General features: G+C 37.1%; 1 protein-coding gene across 2 annotated transcripts in view; it reads right to left on the reverse strand.

Moving 5' to 3' along the window:
* The window catches only part of MAGI2 (membrane associated guanylate kinase, WW and PDZ domain containing 2), a 1300621-nt gene that overhangs the window by 911103 nt on the left and 367698 nt on the right, over window positions 1-21820 (reverse strand). For both annotated transcript variants that reach the window (XM_088018616.1, XM_088018615.1), the window contains exon 2: window positions 20-136. In XM_088018616.1, the coding sequence (XP_087874742.1) occupies window positions 20-136 (117 nt within the window). The remainder of the gene's footprint in view (window positions 1-19; window positions 137-21820) is intronic.

A 21820-nucleotide genomic window follows, 5' to 3' on the forward strand; every position in this document is an offset into this window, starting at 1 on the left:
CATCGTCTGTTGTACTCACATGGCACCGTGCGGAGGTAGAGGTTGTCACGAATGATTTGCTGAAGTTCGTGGTCCACAGAACCCTTCTGAAATCGTAAGTTGAGGTAGTGACGAAGATCCTTATCAACAATTCCTCCTAGAATGATAAAGTTTCTTAATGAAGGCTGCTGGAAAATATTTTAAGTATGTAATTTGATTCTGTCATAAGTATAGTCATGGACCCATTTAAAGATTTATTTACTTATTTGAGAGAGAGAGAGAGAGAGAGGGAGAGAGAGAAAACACGGGGGTGGGGAAAGGGCAGAGGGAGAGAAATTCTTAAGCAGACTTCATGCTGAGCACAGAGCCTGAGGTCAGGGCTCAATCCCTCCACCTGCGATTATCTCCTGAGCCAAAAGCAAGAGTTGGGCATTCAAACAACTGCACCACCCAGGCGCCCCTCATGAACCCATTTAAACATTTACCTCCATAATAATAAAAATATTTACTGAGATAATAATTGTCAGGTCTGTGCTCAGTGTTTTACAATGCATTCTTTAAATTATTTTTCATTTAGAATGAAGTCTATATTATGGCAAAAGATATGTGTTACTCCTGAACTAATAGTGAAATGTCATAGTATATCTCATTGCATGGCTGAAAAAGACCACCCCCCCACCTCCATTGTCCTCTGCCAGGCATCATTCCACTTTCTGTCTCTATGAATTTGACTACTCTAGCTATATCATGTAAGTGGAATCATATAATATTTGCCCTTTGGTGACTGGCTTATTTCACTTAGTATGTCTTCAAGGTTTGAGAAGATTTTTAAGTTATTCAAAGTCACTATGGATTTAGATAAGTAGGATGATATGAAAAGTTAAAAGAAAAAAAACTCTACACAAATATTATATGCAGATATTTCTATGTGCAGATATTTTTAACTTGGGACAAGGTTTGGAAAAATTTAGATTTTTTTCTTTTATTATTATAGTTGTTTTATTATATTATTATTGTTATTATTAAAGAAATAATTTTAAGCTTATTTGCCATTATAATTTAATGAAAAATAAACTGGGCTATAGGTGAGAAAACTTACTATGTGGATCTATCAAAGACTAATTTCATATTTAAAGATAATTATTCTAACTTATTATTTTATTTTATTTTTTATTTAAGTAGGCTCCGTGCCCAGCATGGAGCCCAATGTGGGGCTTGACCTCATGACCCTAAGATCAAAAAGTGAGCTGATATCAAGAGTTGGATGCTTAACCTACTGAGCCATCCAGGTGACCATAATGATGTTAAGTTATGAAGACTTATCTGAGACTTTTCTTATTCTTATACTTAAAAGAAATCAAAATACCTATAAAAATACAAATAAAAATTCCCGAAACGGTTATCTTTTCAAACATATTAAGTAACTGAGCCAACACAAAAAATTAAAGATAGACTAGGAAATCTGTAATAATCACATAAATCATAGTCTCTTCAAGTCCTTTTGAATCCCCAAATTACAATTCATCAGTGTATTTGCATCACCATGACCATGTAAAATAGCATTCTGTGGGTGTGCATATATGCAACACACTCTTACACAAACAGTAAATATATTTGCAAACTACATACTGCAACATTTTTGAAGTTTCTGAATCTACTGTTTCAGTTACTGCCTAACCAGCTAGCAGAGCCTCAGTAAGATGCCATAAAAAATAATATTTTTAACTGAATTGACTATCAAAATTCTTACTCTCCAAACACCGTTTTTCATATATTTGAGCAAATAATTGCAATCTATTTTTCTTCCACCCAATATGATAGCAGAAAACAAATGACATCAAAGGAAAACATACTGCTTATTGAGCACACATAAATACTCCATCTAGAATGCTTGTACATACAATTTTCCAAATTCAAAACAATTTCCTTAGTCAAAGAAGCAGAGCAGTCAGATATGAAAGTCACTTGAAACTACCATCACAGTTATCAACAATTACCTATTACTTATACCTCCAAACGTCCTGCATTTCCATGTGTCTTGGACCTCCTGACATCCCTCTGAAGTAGTTAACAATTAGAAATTCCGTTTTTCTCCCTTGGTCTTTTCCTGTCAACAGATCATGGCTACCCTTGCTGCTAATTCATTACAGCCACAGAGGAAGCATCATGCCTGCCTATTCTCAGCTGTCATTTCTTCAGAGTTCTAAGTGTACAGGTCCTTCAGCAACTGCACTCCAGCTTTCTTCTCTTTTTTTCTCTCTGTCTAATATGTGGGACATGCCAAGTGATGAGATGCTTTCTGGCAGCCCGAGAAAATGCTAACTATAGAACAACAGATGTAGTCTGTCCACTAAAGTAACCTAGAATCACTCACCTAATGTAACATGGATAAGCTCACTTTTTGTAGTCCAGTATGATTCTTGTCCCTGAAAATAAATTTTCAGTTGAAACCATTTTTTTGACTACAAATATACTACATTAGCCCTCTCAAAAGTTGGCCTATTTAAGAAAACAACAACAAAAGGCTGTCTATTCATTCAGTGACTATTTTTCCACCCATGGAATTATCTGCTGAAGTTTCTGAGAATTATTTAAAAATTTTTTCCACTAATTAAAATGAAAGACATAAATGATCACAATTATTTTGGAAGGACTTCTCTTACCTCCTATTTCACAAATACTTTATTATTCTTTATAATTTATCATAGCACCTTTCAAGTACGGCAATTTTATTTATCCTTGTTATGGTGAATTCTGCTACTTGCCTACCTAGCCTATTCTTTTCCTCTATTCTTTTTTTATTAAGAACCCTGACTTCATTTCAGGCCCAAACATGCTCTGCTCTAGGACATGGATCACAGGAAACAGTCATAAGATCTAGTTCCTCATTTTCCTACCTGCCCTTTCAATCTTCCATTGAGACCTCATACAGAAGGAGGGTATTTCTTATTCACTGAACTAGACCAGATTATCTGAGATGGAGCAGTTACATTCTGACCACAAAGTGACATGCACAAGGGAAAAATCCAACAGTTTAAGAGATTGGAGAAGTTAGAAACAACCTGGGTACCTGATGGCTTCAATGAGCTGCTAAAATAATATCAGCAACTATGTAACTTAATATTTCTTGTTATATGAGAAAAAGTATATATTTATTTCTTAAAACTATTATGGTTTTCTGTTATCTGCAACTCTATGTGATCCCAATCAATATATGTGTACATATAGAACTGTTTTATATATATGTGTTTTTGTGTGTGTTTATAGAGTACACACACAGACACACACAGACACCCACACTTATAGGCACATTTTTCCTTAATTGGCAATTTAAATTAGCGAAGAATTAAGCAACAGGCAATGGGCCATGGCTGAGCTGAAAAATAGGTCCTGGGTCTCAAGACTACTTGATTTCAGGTATTTAACATTGTAAAGAATTCTACATGGTGAAGTGTTCAATAAATGTTATCTATTATTAAAATAACTGGATAATCTGCTACATTATTTTCCATAGTTATAATTTTTGGTTGTGTTGTTATTTTTTGTCTGCGGCATTTGTTTTGTCACTTGTTAGTGATACTCAGATTTGCTGGCTTATCAGATGCCTACACCAGTCATTCCATCAAGCAGAGCATCTGCTGCCACCAATACCTGAGCCACTGTATTCTGCCCTTCAAAAAACTCAGTGGCTCTTATTTACTATTATATTTTAAAAATTGTGGGGGCAGAGCAAGATGGCGGAGGAGTAGGAGACCTGGATTTCGTCTGGACTCAGGAATTCAGCTGAATAGGGATCAAACCATTCTGAACACCTACGAACTCAACAGGAGATCGAAGATAAGAATAGTAACAACACTCTGAACAGAAAAGCGACCACTTTCTGGAAGGTAGGACGTGCGGAGAAGTGAATCCGAGGTGATATTCGGGAGGTTAGACAGCTGGGGAGGGGGCCTCCGTCGGCCGCTTCTGGCAAGTGCTAGAGCCATGGAGCACAAAATTAGAACTTTTGGAAGTCGGCTCCGCTGAGGGACGTCACTCCAGTGGCTAAGCTGGGGGTGGAACCCTCGCGGGACAGTGTGTTCTCAGGACCCTCGGGGTCACAGAAAGACGGGGGTGCCTGAGTGCGGCAGAGCTCCTGGGTGTCAGAGCGGGAAAGCCGGCTGCAGAGACGGAGCCGAGGCGCGGGCTCTCAGCTCGGGGTGGCCATAAACTGTGATCTGCGGCCCAGTCGGGCTACTCCTCCTCCAGCAGGGACCCAACAAGCAGCAGAGCCGAGGAGACTCCCCTTCCTCCCCCGGGAGGAGCAGTGCAGGAGCGCACCGCAGGGATATGCTGGGTTTGGAGACTCCACACGGGGTCGGGTGCCAGACATAGAAACGCTCGATCACAGACCGGGTGAACACGCAGTGTGGCCGGAGACCAGGGAGACAGGAGCAACTGCTTTCTCTGGGGGCGCACTGAGGAGCGGGGCCCTGAGTTCTCAGCTCCTCCAGAGATTGGGAGGCCACCATTTTCACCCTGGTCCTCCAAAGCTGTACTGAGAGCTTGCAGGGAACAAAAGGTCCTGAGAGCAAACCCGAGCAGCTTGCTTAGCCCGGACTGACAAGGGCGGGGCAATTCGGCCTCCAGCAAAGACATTTGGGAACCACGGCAACATGCCCCTCACCCAGAAGATCTGCACGAACAGCCAGCAAGCCAAGATCAAGTTTACCAATCAAGGAGAACGGGAGAACTCCAGCGCTAGGGGAATACAGCACATAGACTTCATGGCTATTTTACAATAATTCATTAGTTTTTCAAAGTTAATTTTTTTAACTTTTTTTAAAATTTTTCTTTTTCCCTTTTTCAAACAATATCTTATCAATCCCTTTTTTTAAAAAAATTTTATTTTTCATTTTTAGAGTCATAATTTATTCCTTCATAGTAGTTACCCTTATTTTTGCCATATATATATATATGTTGTTCTCTCTTTAAAATTTTGAGATACAATTTCTTCTAACAGATCAAAATATACCCTAAATCACTAGTGTATGGCTTTGTTCTATTCTCCTGCCTGATCACATTCTCTCCCTTTTTTTTTCTTTTTCTTTTTAAATCTTCTTCTTTCTTTTTAAAAACAACTTCTTATCTTATCAATTCCTTTTATAAAATCTTTTATAATTTTCATCTTTACAGTCATCTTCAATCCCTTCATTGTATCAACCCTTATTTTGTACATATATGTCTTTTTTCCTTTAAAATTTTAGCAGGCACTTTCTTCTAACAGACCAAAATATGCCCAAAAGCTAGTGTGTGGCACTGATCTATGCACTAGCCTGATCATATTAGATCATATTCTTTTGTTTTGTTTTGTTCTGTTTTTGTTTGTTTTTATCATTTTCTTTTTCCTTTTTTTTCTCTTCTTTCTTTCCCTTTCTTGTCCCCTGGTTTCAGGTCTTTTCTGATTTGTATAGAGTATAATTGCTAGAGACGTTGTTAACCTGTTAGCATTCTGTTCTCTCATTCATCTGTTCTCCTCTGGACAAAATGTCAAGATGAAAAAAATCAACTCAGCAAAAAGAACAAGAGGTAGTACCGTTTGCCAGGGACCTACTCAATATGGACATTAGTACGATGTCGGACCTAGAGTTCAGAATCATGACTTTAAAGATACTAGCTGGGCTTGAAAAAAGTGTGGAAGTTATTAGAGAAACTCTTTCTGGAGGAAAAAAAGAACTAAAATCTAACCAAGTCGAATCAAAAAGGCTATTAATGAGGTACAATCAAAAATGGGGTCACTAACTGCTAGGATAAATGAGGCAGAAGAGAGAATCAGCGATATAGAAGACCAAATGATGGAAAATGAAGAGGCTGAGAAAAAGAGAGATAAACAACTACAGGATCACGAGGGCAGAATTCGAGAGATAAGCGATACAATAAGACGAAACAACATTAGAATAATTGGGATCCCAGAAGAAGAAGAAAGAGAGAGAGAGGCAGAAGGTATATTGGAGCAAATAGAAGCAGAGAACTTCCCTAATGTGAGGAAGGAAACAGGCATCAAAATCCAGGAGGCACAGAGACCCCTCTCAAAATCAGTAAAAATAGGTCAACACCCCGACATCTAATAGTAAAACTTACGAGTCTCAGAGACAAATAGAAAATCCTGAAAGCAGCTCGGGAAAAGAGATATGTAACCTACAATGGTAGAAACATTAGATTGGCAACAGACCTATCCACAGAGATCTGGCAGGCCAGAAAGGACTGGCATGGTATCTTCAGAGCACTAAACGAGAAAAATATGCAGCCAAGAATACTCTATCCAGCTATGCTATCATTGAAAATAGAAGGAGAGATAAAAAGCTTCCAGGACAAACAAAAACTAAAGGAATTTGCAAACACAAAACCAGCCCTACAAGAAATATTGAAAGGAGTCCTCTAAGCAAAAAGAGAGCCTAAAGGCAGCATAGATCAGAACGGAACAGAGACAATATACAGTAACAGTCACCTTACAGGCAATACAATGGCACTAAATTCATACCTTTCAATAGTACCCTGAATGTAAATGGGCTAAATGCCCCAATCAAAAGACACAGGCTATCAGATTGGATTAAAAAACAAGACCCATCCATATGCTGTCTGCAAGAGACTGATTTTAGACCCAAAGAAACCCCCAGATTGAAAGTGAGGGGGTGAAAAACCATTTACCATGCTAATGGACACCAAAAGAAAGCTGGGGTGGCAATCCTTACATCAGACAAATTAGATTGTAAACCAAAGACTGTAATAAGAGATGAGGAAGGACACTATATCCTACTTAAAGGGTTTATCCAACAAGGAGATCTAACAATTGTAAATATCTATGCCCCTAACAGGGGAGCAGCCAATTATATAAGGCAATTAATAACAAAGCGAAGAAACACATTGACAACAATACATTAATAGTGGGGGACTTTAACACCCCCCTAACTGAAATGGACATATCAACAAGGAAATAAAGACTTTAAATGACACACTGGACCGAATGGAGTTCACAGACATATTCAGAACATTCCATCCCAAAGCAACAGAATACACATTCTTCTCTAGTGCGCATGGAACATTCTCCAGAATTGATCACATCCTAGGTCACAAATCAGGTCTCAACTGGTACCAAAAGATTGGGATTATTCCCTGCATATTTTCAGACCACAATGCTTTGAAACTAGAACTCAATCACAAGAGGAAAGCCAGAAAGAACTCAAATACATGGAGGCTAAAGAGCATCCTACTAAAGAATGAATGGGTCAACCAGGAAATTAAAGAAGAATTAAAAAAATTCATGGAAACCAATGAAAATGAAAACACAACTGTTCAAAATCTTTGGGATACAGCAAAGGCAGTCCTGAGAGGAAAGTATATAGCAATACAAGCCTTTCTCAAGAAACAAGAAAGGTCTCAAATACACAACCTAACCCTACACCTAAAGGAGCTGGAGAAAGAACAGCAAATAAAGCCTAAACCCAGCAGGAGAAGAGAAATAATAAAGATGAGAGTGTAAATCAATGAACTAGAAACCAAAAGAACGGTAGAACAGATCAACGAAACTAGGAGCTGGTTCTTTGAAAGAATTAACAAGATCGATAAACCGCTGGCCAGACTGATCCAAAAGAAAAGAGAAATGACCCAAATCGACAAAATCATGAATGAAAGAGGAGAGATCACAACCAACACCAAAGAAATACAAACAATTATAAGAACATATTATGAGCAACTCTATGCCAGCAAATTAGATAACCTGGAAGAAATGGGTGCATTCCTAGAGATGTATCAACTACCAAAATTGAACCAGGAAGAAATAGAAAACCTGAACAGACCTATAGCCACTAAGGAAATTGAAGCAGTCATCAAAAATCTCCCAAGAAACAAAAGCCCGGGGACAGATGGCTTCCCAGGGGAATTCTATCAGACATTTAAAGAAGAATTAATACTTATTCTCCTGAAACTGTTCCAAAAAATAGAAATGGAAGGAAAACTTCCAAACTCATTTTATGAGGCCAGCATTACCTTGATCCCCAAACCAGACAAAGACCCCATCAAAAAGGAGAATTACAGACCAATATCCTTGATGAACATGGATGCAAAAATTGTCACCAAAATACTAGCCAATAGGATCCAACAGTACATTAAAAGGATTATTCACCACGACCATGTGGGATTTATCCCTGGGCCGCAAGGCTGGTCCAACATCCGCAAATCAATCAACGTGATACAATACATTAACAAAAGAAAGAACAAGAATCATATGATCCTCTCAATAGATGCAGAAAAAGCATTTGACAAAGTACAGCATCCTTTCTTGATCAAAACTCTTCAGAGTATAGGGATAGAGGGTACATACCTCAATATCATAAAAGCCATTTTTGAAAAACCTACAGCGAATATCATTCTCCATGGGGAAAAGCTGAGAGCTTTTCCCCTAAGGTCAGGAACGCGGCAGGGATGTCCACTCTCACCACTGCTATTCAACATAGTATTAGAAGTCCTAGCCACAGCAATCAGACAACAAAAAGAAATCAAAGGCATCCAAATTGGCAAAGAGGAAGTCAAACTCTCACTCTTTGCAGATGATATGATACTGCATGTGGAAAACCCAAAAGACTCCACCCCAAAACTGCTAGAACTCATACAGGAATTCAGTAAAGTAGCAGGATATAAGATCAATGCACAGAAATCAGTGGCATTCCTATACACCAACAACAAGACAGAAGAGAGACAAATCAAGGAGTCGATCCCATTTACAATTGCACCCAAAACCATAAGATATCTAGGAATAAATTTAACCAAAGAGGCAAAGGATCTGTACTCAGAAAACTATAAAATACTCTTGAAAGAAATTGAAGACACAAAGAAATGGAAAAACGTTTCATGCTCATGGATTGGAAGAAAAAATATTGTGAAGATGTCAGTGCTACCTAGAGCAATCTACACATTCAATGCAATCCCCATCAAAATACCATCCACATTTTTCAACGAAATGGAACAAATAATCCTAAAATTTGTATGGAACCAGAAGAGACCCCGAATAGCCAGAGGAATATTGAAAAAGAAAAGCAAAGCTGGTGGCATCACAATTCCGGACTTCCAGCTCTATTACAAAGCTGTCATCATCAAGACAGTATGGTACTGGCACAAAAACAGACACATAGATCAATGGAACAGAATAGAGAGTCCAGAAATGGACCCTCAACTCTATGGTCAACTCATCTTTGACAAAACAGGAAAGAATGTCCAATGGAAAAAAGACAGTCTCTTCAACAAATGGTGTTGGGAAAATTGGACAGCCACATGCAGAAGAATGAAACTGGACCATTTCCTTACACCACACACAAAAATAGACTCCAAATGGTTGAAAGACCTAAATGTGAGACAGGAGTCCATCAAAATCCTAAAGGAGAACACAGGCAGCAACCTCTTCGACCTCAGCCACAGGAACTTCTTCCTAGAAACATCACCAAAGGCAAGGGAAGCAAGGGCAAAATGAACTTTTGGGATTTCATCAAGATAAAAAGCTTTTGCACAGCCAAAGAAACAGTTCACAAAAGCAAAAGACAACCGACAGAATGGGAGAAAATATTTGCAAATGACATATCAGATAAAGGGCTAGTGTCCAAAATCTATAAAGAACTTATCAAACTCAACACCCAAAGAACAAATAATCCAATCAAGAAATGGGCAGAAGACATGAACAGACATTTTTCCAAAGAAGACATCCAAATGGCCAACAGACACATGAAAAAGTGCTCAACATCGCTCGGCATCAGGGAAATCCAAATCAAAACCTCCATGAGATACCACCTCACACCCGTCAGAATGGCTAAAATTAACAAGTCAGGAAACGACAGATGTTGGCGGGGATGTGGAGAAAGGGGAACACTCCTACACTGTTGGTGGGAATGCAAGCTGGTGCAACCACTCTGGAAAACAGTATGGAGGTTCCTTAAACAGTTGAAAATAGAGCTACCATACGATCCAGCAAGTGCACTACTGGGTATTTACCACAAAGATACAAATGTAGGGATCCGAGGGGGTACATGCACCCCAATGTTTATAGCAGCAATGTCCACAATAGCCAAACTGTGGAAAGAGCCAAGATGTCCATCGACAGATGAATGGATAAAGAAGATGTGGTGTATATTCACAATGGAATATTATGCAGCCATCAAAAGGAATGAGATCTTGCCATTTGCAACGACGTGGATGGAACTGGAGGGTGTTATGCTGAGTGAAATAAGTCAATCAGAGAAAGACATGTATCATATGACCTCACTGATATGAGGAATTCTTAATCTCAGGAAACAAACTGACGGTTGCTGGAGTGGTGGGGGCTGGGAGGGATTGGGTGGTTGGGTGATAGACATTGGGGAGGGTATGTGCTATGGTGAGCAATGTGAATTGTACAAGACTTATGAATCACGGATCTGTAGTTCTGAAACAAATAATGCAATATATGTTAAGAAAAAAAAAAGAAGAAGAAGATAGCAGGAGGGGAAGAATGAAGGGGAGTAAGTCGGAGGGGAGACAAACCATGAGACACAATGGACCCTGAGAAACAAACTGAGGGTTCTAGAGGGCAGGGGGTGGGGGATGGGTTAGCCTGGTGATGGGTATTAAAGAGGGCACAGTCTGCGTGGAGCACTGGGTGTTATGCACAAACAATGAATCATGGAACACTACATCAAAAACTAATGATGTAATGTATGGTGATTAACATAACAATAAAAAATTATTAAAAAATTGTGAGTTACTTCATTTAACTGTGAATTTTTATCCATTTATTTTACAAAATAAAATAATTAAAAGATATAATACCTTCTCAAATCACATACTAGCAATAAGAGATCTGGGAAAGATTTGAAGCCAATGATTCTGCTTCTAAAGATCATGTACTTATAAAGTTACTTAACTAATTAATGAGAGCTCCACTCTTATAACTTAACTACTTGTCAAAGGTCCCACTTCCTAATACCATCACATTGGAGGTTAGGATTTCAACATATTTTTGGAGGAGAAAAACATTCAGTCCATAACAGTATGTGTAGAACCATATAAGGTCTCCACTAGATTCCAATTCTATACTTCCATATAAAATGTTTACTAAGTGCATTTTAGAGTTTGGGGATTTTTTTTTTTTTTTTGCAATCAGATAATTACATTAATTTTATTAGGTATTTATAATTACATTCTGAATTGTCCAGGAAGGAAGAACATCAACAGACAATCGATTTCATACATTGTCTTTGTCAAATAAGTAGTAGAATAACCAAGCAAATCAGTCCTTAAGAAACTGGAAGAAAAAGTTCTATCCATATCCCTTAAGATATGCGCATGAGTAATTACAAATTCATTTTATCTCACTTTATTGAGTGGTGGGGAAGTCAAGGAATAGATAGTAGGAAATGATTATAAGGCTATGTTGCTATGTTTCTTTTTTAAAAATAGTTTCTGCTTGGCTTACCTCAAAATCGAGAAATAAATCACAAGAAAGTTGACTGATTCTGTTAAGATCCACAGCCACAAAATAGGTGACAGACATATCTAATCCAGTCTACCAGAGCAGGCTCCATCTCCTTTTTAGGTGGAAAATTGTATCTTTGGTTTCTGATGATCTAGAGGCCCATCTCATTTTCAAGCAGCTAGAGTACTGCACCAAATCACTGGATGCCATTTGATCTATACTGGCCATTCTATAAATTGTGAGCCAGTAAAACTGTTCTTCCCCCAATAATTCTCCTTTGCCTATTTTAAATAGGAGCACACATAGACCCATGGTAACTCACTGTAGATGAATTAATCTGGTTAATTGCTTTTCCATAGCTGGAAACATTTAGGTATATGAAAATTTGCATCCCTTCCATATTTTACTCATAATATTAGAGAGTACAGTTAATCCTTTTTATCATGCTTTAATATCTTTGTGTGTTTTCTTCAAACTTTTAGTAGTATCACATATTTTGTATATGAAAGGCAATAATAAAAGAGTCAACAAAATATATTAAGCAGTTGCAGATCATTAGGAGATTCAAAAATAAAGAGAATAATTGCTGTTTCAGAGAAAATGACAGAGATAAATGTAAGTGGTTTATAATATTCTCCAGATCTACTGAAAATGGCTTTTTATCATTTCCTTCCCCCTACTATTGCACAGATGGGATATTATTATTGAGTTTCATTTTTCATTGTTAGCCTTGGTCTCAAAGTAAATGTTAGAGTTGTTCTTATAGTTATGATTATAAGTTCCCGTAGAGAAGAAGAAATGAATACTTGGTACGTATCTGGCATTGTTCTAAGTGTTGTACAAACATTACTCCAAATTTTTAATCAAGAAATGTAAAGGATGGGCACATAGTTGAAAACAAACTCGTGTATCTAAATTTTCTATAATATTTCAAGATGGTTAAGTCAGTGCAGGAATAGGGTATTTTCTATTAATTTCTTTGGCTCACCTAACCCTTAAACATTAGATGTTCTTTATAAAAAGCAGGGTGTCATAACAAATTAAACATAAGAAAAAAGGACATATGGCCAAAAAGTAATCTGACCCAAATTCAATCTATTTTTTTTAATCAGAGATTATACCACTATAAGTTTAAAGGGAAAAACAATGTATTAGGATAGTTATGAATGGATTTGAAATCTTTAACTAAAGGTTTATAAACTGCAACACTCTAAAGTTTTCATGTAAAACTACTAAGGTCAAAGAAAGAAACTATTGTCCAAAATATCTGCATAATTCACCAGGAAATTCTTTTTTCACTTGGGGTCTTGGTTTATTGCCTTTTAAACTATTTGCCCAAGTTTAAGTGTAAATTTAAAAAAATGTAGTGATAAAAATATCACAAATTTTTTTCTTGGAAAATCCAAGCATTTACCCACATTAATTTTTTTTTTTTTAAAGATTTTATTTATTTATTTGAGAGAGAGAATGAGAGATAGAAAGCACGAGAAGGAAGAGGGTCAGAGGGAGAAGCAGACTCCCTGCTGAGCAGGGAGCCCGATGCGGGACTCGATCCCGGGACTCCTCGCTTAACCAACTGAGCCACCCAGGCGCCCCCCACATTAATTTTTAAAAGCATAAAACAAATTGCTCATACTAGGTATGTCTGACACACACTCACTTATTAAAAGTGAACATGTGAATAATATTTAAATAATGAATGTCCAAGCTTATTTCATTTTATATTAGCAAGCTATTATCCTCAAGTCAATGGAAAAATTTATATTTTTAAAAAGATGATATTGTGAATAAAATTGATGAGTATTGTCAGGAATAGATTTGTAAATATATGACATCATCTCATGTTTTCAGAACTATAAAACAAGGTCAGTTCTCTCATGTAATTTTTTGCTAACCTGCTGCAACTTAAAACTCCCAGATGACTGGATGCAACAGATGGTTTACTCCAAATGTCTTCATGCTGGAAAGTATCATGACATAGACCACGTTGCCCAAACTGACTTTAAAAAATCCCAAAAAACTCACAGCTTTATTTATGAGCCCATTTTACAATGACAATACAAAGAAATTCCCTGACAAAACTGGTTCCAAAGAACAGACCAATATATCCTCTATAGGCTGTGTCATGATGGACCAGGACTAATGAAGTTATAAGAATTCTAGGCACATGATTTGAATTGCTACAGGCTGACTTCGAATAATGAGGAATGTGTTCCAAAAGTTTATTTGGAATGCAGAATGTTTTTTTTTTTCCCATAGAAATAATGTAGCCTATTATAATTATGTCTTTGGCCCATCTATAAGTCTTTTAAATTAATTAGGCACCTGAAATACATTATTCATGGTATATTGGAAACATAATTGTTACAATTGCCATGTATAACAATGCTTCCTGGGAGGTGGGGGCAGGGGGATGAGAGTTATAGTTCCAAGTTTTGCTGACAGGTTCTAAAAATTCAAAACATGCCTTTCAAGAAGAATTTGAATGGAACACTCAGCTCCAACACCCTGGTGGGGATTCTTGCTGATATCCTTAAAGATTCCTCAGGGCAATGATGGGTTAGGAGTAAGTAGAGGAGGGTGCAGCCTATTGGAGGACAATTCCATATATCCTTGTATAAATGCTTATGGGACCATGAACATTCTGCTGATGTATTTCCTCACAGCCCTGCTCAGCCCAAACTCTTTTTCTTTGGAGCTGCTCAGCCCAGTTTATTCTGAGGTCCTACTTGGCGTCAGTTTGTGTTGCCATAATCCAACTGATCAGATTTCTCTATAAAATGGGCTGTAATCTCTTTCCATAATTCCTATTTTAGAAACAAACACAAAATCAATTTGAAATTTCCTGGGCATTTTTATTTTTATTTTAAAGATTTTTATTTATTTATTTGCGAGAGAGAGAGAGCACATGAGATGGGGGAGGGTCAGAGGGAGAAGCAGACTCCCTGCCGAGCAGGGAGCCCGATGTGGAGCTCGATCCCGGGACTCCAGGATCATGACCTGAGCCGAAGGCAGACGCTTAATGACTGAGCCCCCCAGGCGCCCCTCCTGGGCATTTTTAAAAATGATTTCGGCTCAGGTCATGATATCAGGGTTGTGAGACTGAGCCCCTTATTGGGCTCCATGCTGGGTGTGGAGCCTGCTTAAGATTCTTTCCCTATTCCCTCCCCCCCACCTCTAAAAACAAAACCTTTATTACTCATAAAATTACGAAAAAGATCTGAAATGCTTTTCCCCACAAAAATTTGTAAGCCCCTAGCCATTTCATCTACCCATCCCCCCTCCTGTGCAATACATAAGGATCTCGTACATAGTATACATTATAAACATAGTACAGACCCTGGAGGAAAGCCAAGGTCAGTGGGTAATAGTGGAAAATTGATGGTTGCAAAGCCTGGAAAGTATTTTCAGATTGCAGAAGAAATCTAAGCTCACCTAACTCAGTTAAATATGTCATTTGAGGAATAGGGTGTGTGTTTCTGTGCATGCATGGATAGATGCGTGTTAGGGAAGAAGTGGATGGACAATAAGAAGTAAGAAAATAGCCACTGGGGGCTATGAGGATGGAGGCAGAGTAAGGAAGGACACAGAGGGAAGATTTCGTTATCATTCTTGTGCCCCTGGGTTGTTCTACTTTCACCACTAAAAGCCAAGGTCCTGATCTGACTCAGGAGAGAAATGGGAAGCAGGAGCTGGGTTTGAGAGACTGAACCCAAACGATATCCTAGATTGCAGTGGAAAGGGAAGTGGGAGGGAAAAAAACTCTCAAGCAGTGAAAGCTGGAAGAGAAAACCATGCCTGTTGCCAAGTAGCCAACATCGCTGTGCCCCCCCAACTAGCCGAAAGAGAAGTATATGAATCAAGAAAGAAGTATAGTCAAAGACCCTGGATGTGAGTTATATTATAATGGACTTTTACTGAATTATAGAATTACTTCCTCCAACCAGAGTTTTAGGGGCTATTTATACACTTGCCAGGCATAGAGCTATAGATTGGTAAATTCAATTACCCATACCTGAAGGCTATCAGTTAAAATTTCCTAAAAATTCACTTTTAGACATCTGGGGCTGTATTGCCTGTAGAATTATAGGAAAGACTGAGCCAGCAATAGGAAAGAAGAAAGAACGTACAATTAACCAAAGGCATTCTTGATTGCTTTCTATCCCCTGATTACATATAAAATTGTGTATGATTTTTGAGCTTACAAAGGGATATTTAGAGGTTGCCATCTTAAGCGAACCCAGCTCATGCCTTGAATTGTTTGCAATAAAAACCTACTGAAAATATTTCTTTGAAGTAAACTTCCATTTTTACAAAACTACTATTATTTATTCTTACCAATATTTTATGAAAATGTTATGTGACTGTTTACCTAAAAATATATTTTGAAATCAAGAAAAAAATGTAGAGGCTACAGACTTCATAGGAAATTAGTTTTTATTGCTTTAGGAAAGAAATGACAGCAGAGGAGAATAAAAAAACAAATCTGATAAGGGAGGAAACACACACATATATGCTACATGATTTCACATTTTGGGGTGTTATGAAAGGGGTGGGTGTATTAAAAGGAGCTGAAGCTAAGTACTTTCTGTGTCTAGGCCCAAGAAATAGAAAAGATTTTTATGCTGCCCACTATCATTTATCACAGAGCATCACCATTATGTTATGAAAATCAGGGGGTAGTAGGGATAAATGTTGCTATTCTTCATTTGCAACAAACTTCATTTTCTTGCACAGTGCAATTTTTATTCTTTAAACCCTAGCACAATGCCTTATAATTGATTTGTACTCAATAAATATTAGTTGAATTACATTCCTGCTCAACTGATGACTTATGATTTTCCTAGTATTAATAAATGTTTCAAATATATGAATGCAACAATACATAGCCAGTATGATTTATGGATGTTCAGAAATTCTTCCTGTCATAAAAGAGGGGTCTATCATTACTATAGATTTCTTTTTTGGACTGATACTATGAGCCATTTGCTAGGTCATAAAAGTGGCTTTTATTTGGTTAACCCTGTGGTGTAAATACCTCATTTGAATGAAAGTTTACTTTCTTTTGTCAAATAATCACCTCTATAAGAGAAATAATTTTGTTCTTGAAATAAGTATAAAAAACAAATATATTTTGTAATATGTTTATTTTATGCTATAGGAAGTATGTGACCAAGAATCTTTAATATTATCTGGGATAATATTAACACTGATCACCAGCCATGTACTTTTATTATATACTCCTTAAAATAATACCACAACAAAGAAAAACAATGATTTTAAGTCTCCATTCTGCATAATAATTTTTACAAAACAGAACAATGATTTCTAGTTTTTGATGAGTAATGCTTTTTAAAAAGATTTATTTATTTGAGAGAGAGAGAGCACATGCAGGTGCATTGCAGGGGCCAGGGGGTGCAGAGGGAGAGAATTTCAAGCAGACTCCCTGCTGAGCATGGAACCTGACCCAGTCTGGATCTCAGGACCCTGAGATCATGACCTGAGCTGAAATCAAGAGTAAGACACTTAATCAACTGAGACACCAGGCACCCCTGATGAGTAACACTTTTAAAGGTAATATCTAATGGTTAACTCTTAAAAAATCTGGAGGAATGCCTAGAATTTTCATTACTTTGAAAATAAAGTATCCATTGACCTGAGAATTTTTTTTAATAATATCAATATGGCAGTTACTAATTTTGCTAATATTAAAGATATTTGAAACAATTCATTAAAGAAGGCTGATTTTAGAGATCATTTACTAAAGATGGGGTTTATATTTGACAAAAAACACCATTTTAAATAAAGACCCTCTCCAATGTGCAGTCTTCATTGATTTTGTAGCTATCATTATACTTGACTTGAAATATTTATATTCTTTTGATTCTAGCTTCAAGTCAGGCAATTCTGTTTTGCAGTGAGAGGGGATATCATTTGAGAACTAATTTTTAATTCAAATTCTTTAATGTAAAATACAGAATGTGAGGTCTAGAGTAGTAAAATTAGACTATTTAATGTTTCATTCACTCAATGTTAATTAACTACAATAATACTATTTTCCTTTCTGTGTGTAGAATATTTATTTCAAAGATTTTTAGTATTTATCACTGCATTTGTCCAACATAAGAACTGTAAATGGTAAATAGAGTAGTGTTTTAATTTATAAATGACTAAAGCAGTTCAGAGATTAACTGACTTGGCTAAACATACAACAGAACTACAACATTTACTTAGGTCTCTTCATTCTGTGACAAGCAATATCTCTGCCATGCTAGAAATAAGCAGCTAGAAGGGAGAAGAGTGTACAGACAAGGGAGCATATCCCCAAAAGAGATCTATCAGAATTACCTGGTTATTTTACATATGATACATATGCCTCCCCATCTCTGAGGATGAGCCATTCCTGTGGAGAGAAGTGTGTCACATCCTCCATGATCCTGAGCCCAAAAAAAGCTCTGAAGCTTTACTTTAAGTTCAGACTAGTCTTACATGCAAAATGCTGAACTTATTCTTTTTTAAAGATTTTATTTATTTATTTGAGAGAGAGAGACAGAGAGTGCAAGAGAGAGAGCAGGAGGGGCGTAGGGGGAAGGAAGGGCAGAAGGGAGGGAGAAGCAGGCTCCCTGCTGAGTAGGGAGCCCAATACAGGGCTCAATCCCAGTACCCTGGGATCATGACCTGAGCCAAAGGTAGATGCTTAACCAACTGAGCCACCCAGGTGCCCCAAATTCTTTTTTTTTTTTTAAGATTTATTTCTTTATTTGAGAGAGAGAGAGACAGCGTTTGCAGAGCACAAGCACGGGTGGGGGGGAGGGGCAGAGGGAAAGAATCTGAAGCAGAGTCCCTGGTGAGCATGGAGCCCATGTAGGGCTTGATACCAGGACTCTGAGATCATGACCTGAGCCAAAATCAGGAGTCTGACGCCCAACCAGCTATGCCACCCAGGTGCCCCCTGAGCTTAATTCTTGAGGAAACAAAACATGAATGGACAGGAGTTGGTGACTATAATAGATGTGGATTTGGCCAAGGAGGACTCAAAGATTTCACCAAGATTTCCAGCTGAGTGATTAAGAAAATGGTAGCAGCATTGACAGAGATTAGATTGCAGGGACAAGGAGATATTTTGTTTTGTTTGTAAGGGTATGGCAACATGGCAGACCATGTGGAATCAATTACATGTTGGATGAAAGAACAAAAAAGGAGGTAAAAGGAGCCAGACTCTACTGATGTGAGTGGTATTATGGCATGTCCTTCTCAAACAATTGATCTTATGATCGACTTAAAATCAGTCAATAGTGAGGATGTTAGAACAAAAATCCCAGAATTCTCCTTGAAAATAAAGTTCCCCAAAATCTCTTTTAGGATGATGCTTTTCAATTTATATGACTTGGATTATTTATATACAACACTGCAGGATAATTTGTATGCAAATATGTTGTCACAGTCCATGATGAAATTGCAAAAGCCTGGAATACTGATATGGAACTTATCACTGATTACCTTCACAAGTGACTCTCAGAAATGGAATCTCAATAAATCACTACCATTCTTTCTAAACAACTATCACCTTATCAGCATGCTAAGAGTTAGAGATAGCAATCATGTTCTTTATAAGCATGATACAAATCACCAAGGAACTGCAACAAACCTATCCCTCATTCTTAAATGATCATGTTTAGAATTACTTTCTTTTCCCCTGCTTTACTTGGTTCGTATCTCTGCTCAAATATTACTCCTCACCCTGTCTAAACTTGCTTATCTCCCACAACCCCACTGTCAACATTCACTGTTCTCCTTCTCTACTTGTTTGCATAGCAGTGACCACTACCTAAATTACATTATATATTTACTTGTTTGTTTATTGTTTAAGTTGTTAGGATGCAAGTTCCATGAGAGAGCAGAATCTGACACCTAGTAGGTATTCAATAGGTATTTGCTCATTGATAAACAAAACTGATGCAAATAAAAAGCACTTCTGGAGAGACTATAAACCAGTAATTGCACAACACAATAATAAGATCCATTATGTCTCAAAAATGCCTAATTTTTCTACATTAAATGTTTAACAAGCTCCATGACTTATTTATATTAAGAGCTGGATTAATATCCATGACCATGAAGGGCAATTAGCAGACTTTATAAATTATGCTAACTCATTACATTTCAGTCACAATGGATAATTGGTGGCATCTTGAGGTCAAGTTTTATGTCTTGATTAAAGGTGTCTTTATAAAAAAATATTTACTGCTTTGGCTTCCTTATATAAAATGTATACTCAGTTTATTCCATTAATAATAAAAAATACTATACATCACATTTTTGTGACAAAAAGTTTGTTTGAAGTTAAGGTGTATGATGATTGCATGAGTATCGTGTAAATGTTATATTAAAATTGATTTAGATCTATCATCACAAATTTCATCATTAGCAATCAACACACAGAAAAGAACCATCAAATATAAAATTAAAATAATCCTTACTATCTGTGATGTATTCACCAAGGTATGAAACTGTATAGAATATTAACCTAATATGCAATCATATTGTCATATTACAAGAAAGTACCAGAAAATGATGGCACCAACTCTAATACATTTTAGCCCTCAGCTGAAATTTATTTTAGTAAAAATGAAATCTTTTGACCTAGTGAATCATCATGAAGAAAAGTGGATGCCAAATGCAATTATTTTTAGTATGTAACTTTTCATGCTTTAAAACAGTACTTGCTAAGCAAACATTCTCTTTCTCTTGATTTCAATCAACGTAAGATTATAGGGCACATTACCCGTTCTCAAAGTGGAGCATCAACTTTAAATTTATTTCTCAACCATAAATCTAGTATCAATTATTAAATTTTTAAAATATATAAAACTCTTGGGGCGCCTCGGTGGCTCAGTCGTTAAGCTTCTGCCTTCAGCTCAGGTCATGGTCCCAGGGTCCTGGGATCGAGCCCCGCATCGGGTTCCCTGCTCCGCGGGAAGCCTGCTTCTCCCTCTCCCACTCCCCCTCTTGTGTTCCCTCTCTCACTGTGTCTCTCTCTGTCAAATAAATAAAATCTTTAAAAAATAAAATAAAATAAAATAAAATATATAAAACTCTTGAAGTAAAAACAGTCTATCTGTAGCTTTCAGAGGATCTATTATTAAAATTAAGCCTGCAGTAAAGGACATTAGTCAAAGGAAAGAGTTTATAAAGAAAATGTTTAATACTCAAAGTAGTAAGCATATGGTCAAGAATGTAAGAATTTTTCATTTTTATTACCAGTAGCCAGCCAAAATATAATTTTTTTAATTTTCTAAAATCTGAATCACTGTAACATTTCTATAGTTCTAAACAACTTTTGGGTAGAAATAGGCTACAGCTGGGTGTAGTTATTTTGTTTACTGCAAGAAATGATTATGAGTAATGACTGTAAGAAAAGACAAAAATTCATTAAGTACATGAAATCTCAAAAAAAAATGGTTTCATGAAAAATACTAGAAGCCAGGAGATATTTGAACCACAAGTCCAGGTTTAGAAGGTCTGGCTGAAGGATATTCTTAGATCTGTTCGATCTACAGAACTCTTCTTTTGCATCTGCTCCAGTCTTTGTTTCTGTATTGGTAAAACAACCTCGGACACAGAACTTTCATGTATTATCTACACTGGAAATGTACGAAGGTGATGGACTAATGGCAAATGTGTTTCGAGATGTAACTTTACTTAATGCAAGGGAGGTTTGTAGTCTTATGTTTCCTAGAGATTTTATACCATTTGATCACCTAAGTGAAGGAAGTCTTTCTTTAAACTCAACTCAAATAATCATTTTGCTTCTGACCTTTTGTTGTTGTTGTCTTTAATAATATATATTGAAATTTTTGTTAAAATATTGTTAAATTTGTTAAAATTTTGTTAAAATAGAAAAACACTGCTGTGTCTTAGGGACAGTTAGTGTTAAAGTACAGTAATCAAGGGGTGCCTGGATGGCTCAGTTGGTTAAGGGTCTGCCTTTGGCTTGGGTCATGATCCTGGAGTCCCAGGATCGAGCCCGGTGTTGGTGGAATCGAGCCCCATGTCGGGCTCCGTGCTGTGTTCCCTCTCTCACTGTGTCTTTATCTTTAAAAAATAAAATAAAATAAAATAAAATATATAAAACTCTTGAAGTAAAAACAGTCTATCTGTAGCTTTCAGAGGATCTATTGCTGGGTGGGGAATCTGCTTCTCCCTCTCCCGCTGCTTCCTCTCTCCCTCTCTCGCTCATTCTCTCTCTCTCAAATAAATAAATAAAATCTTAAAAAAAAAAAGTACAGTAATCAAGACTCAACTCTCCAGAGGAGATTTCTTAAGGATTTCAAATATTGTTTTCAAACCTATAGTGGAGTGTTC

Source organism: Eumetopias jubatus, unplaced genomic scaffold (assembly GCF_037043125.1).
Source record: "Eumetopias jubatus isolate StellerSeaLion01/CBP00866 unplaced genomic scaffold, mEumJub1_p1.0 scaffold_14, whole genome shotgun sequence".
In the NCBI taxonomy this organism is placed as follows: Eukaryota; Metazoa; Chordata; class Mammalia; order Carnivora; family Otariidae; genus Eumetopias; species Eumetopias jubatus.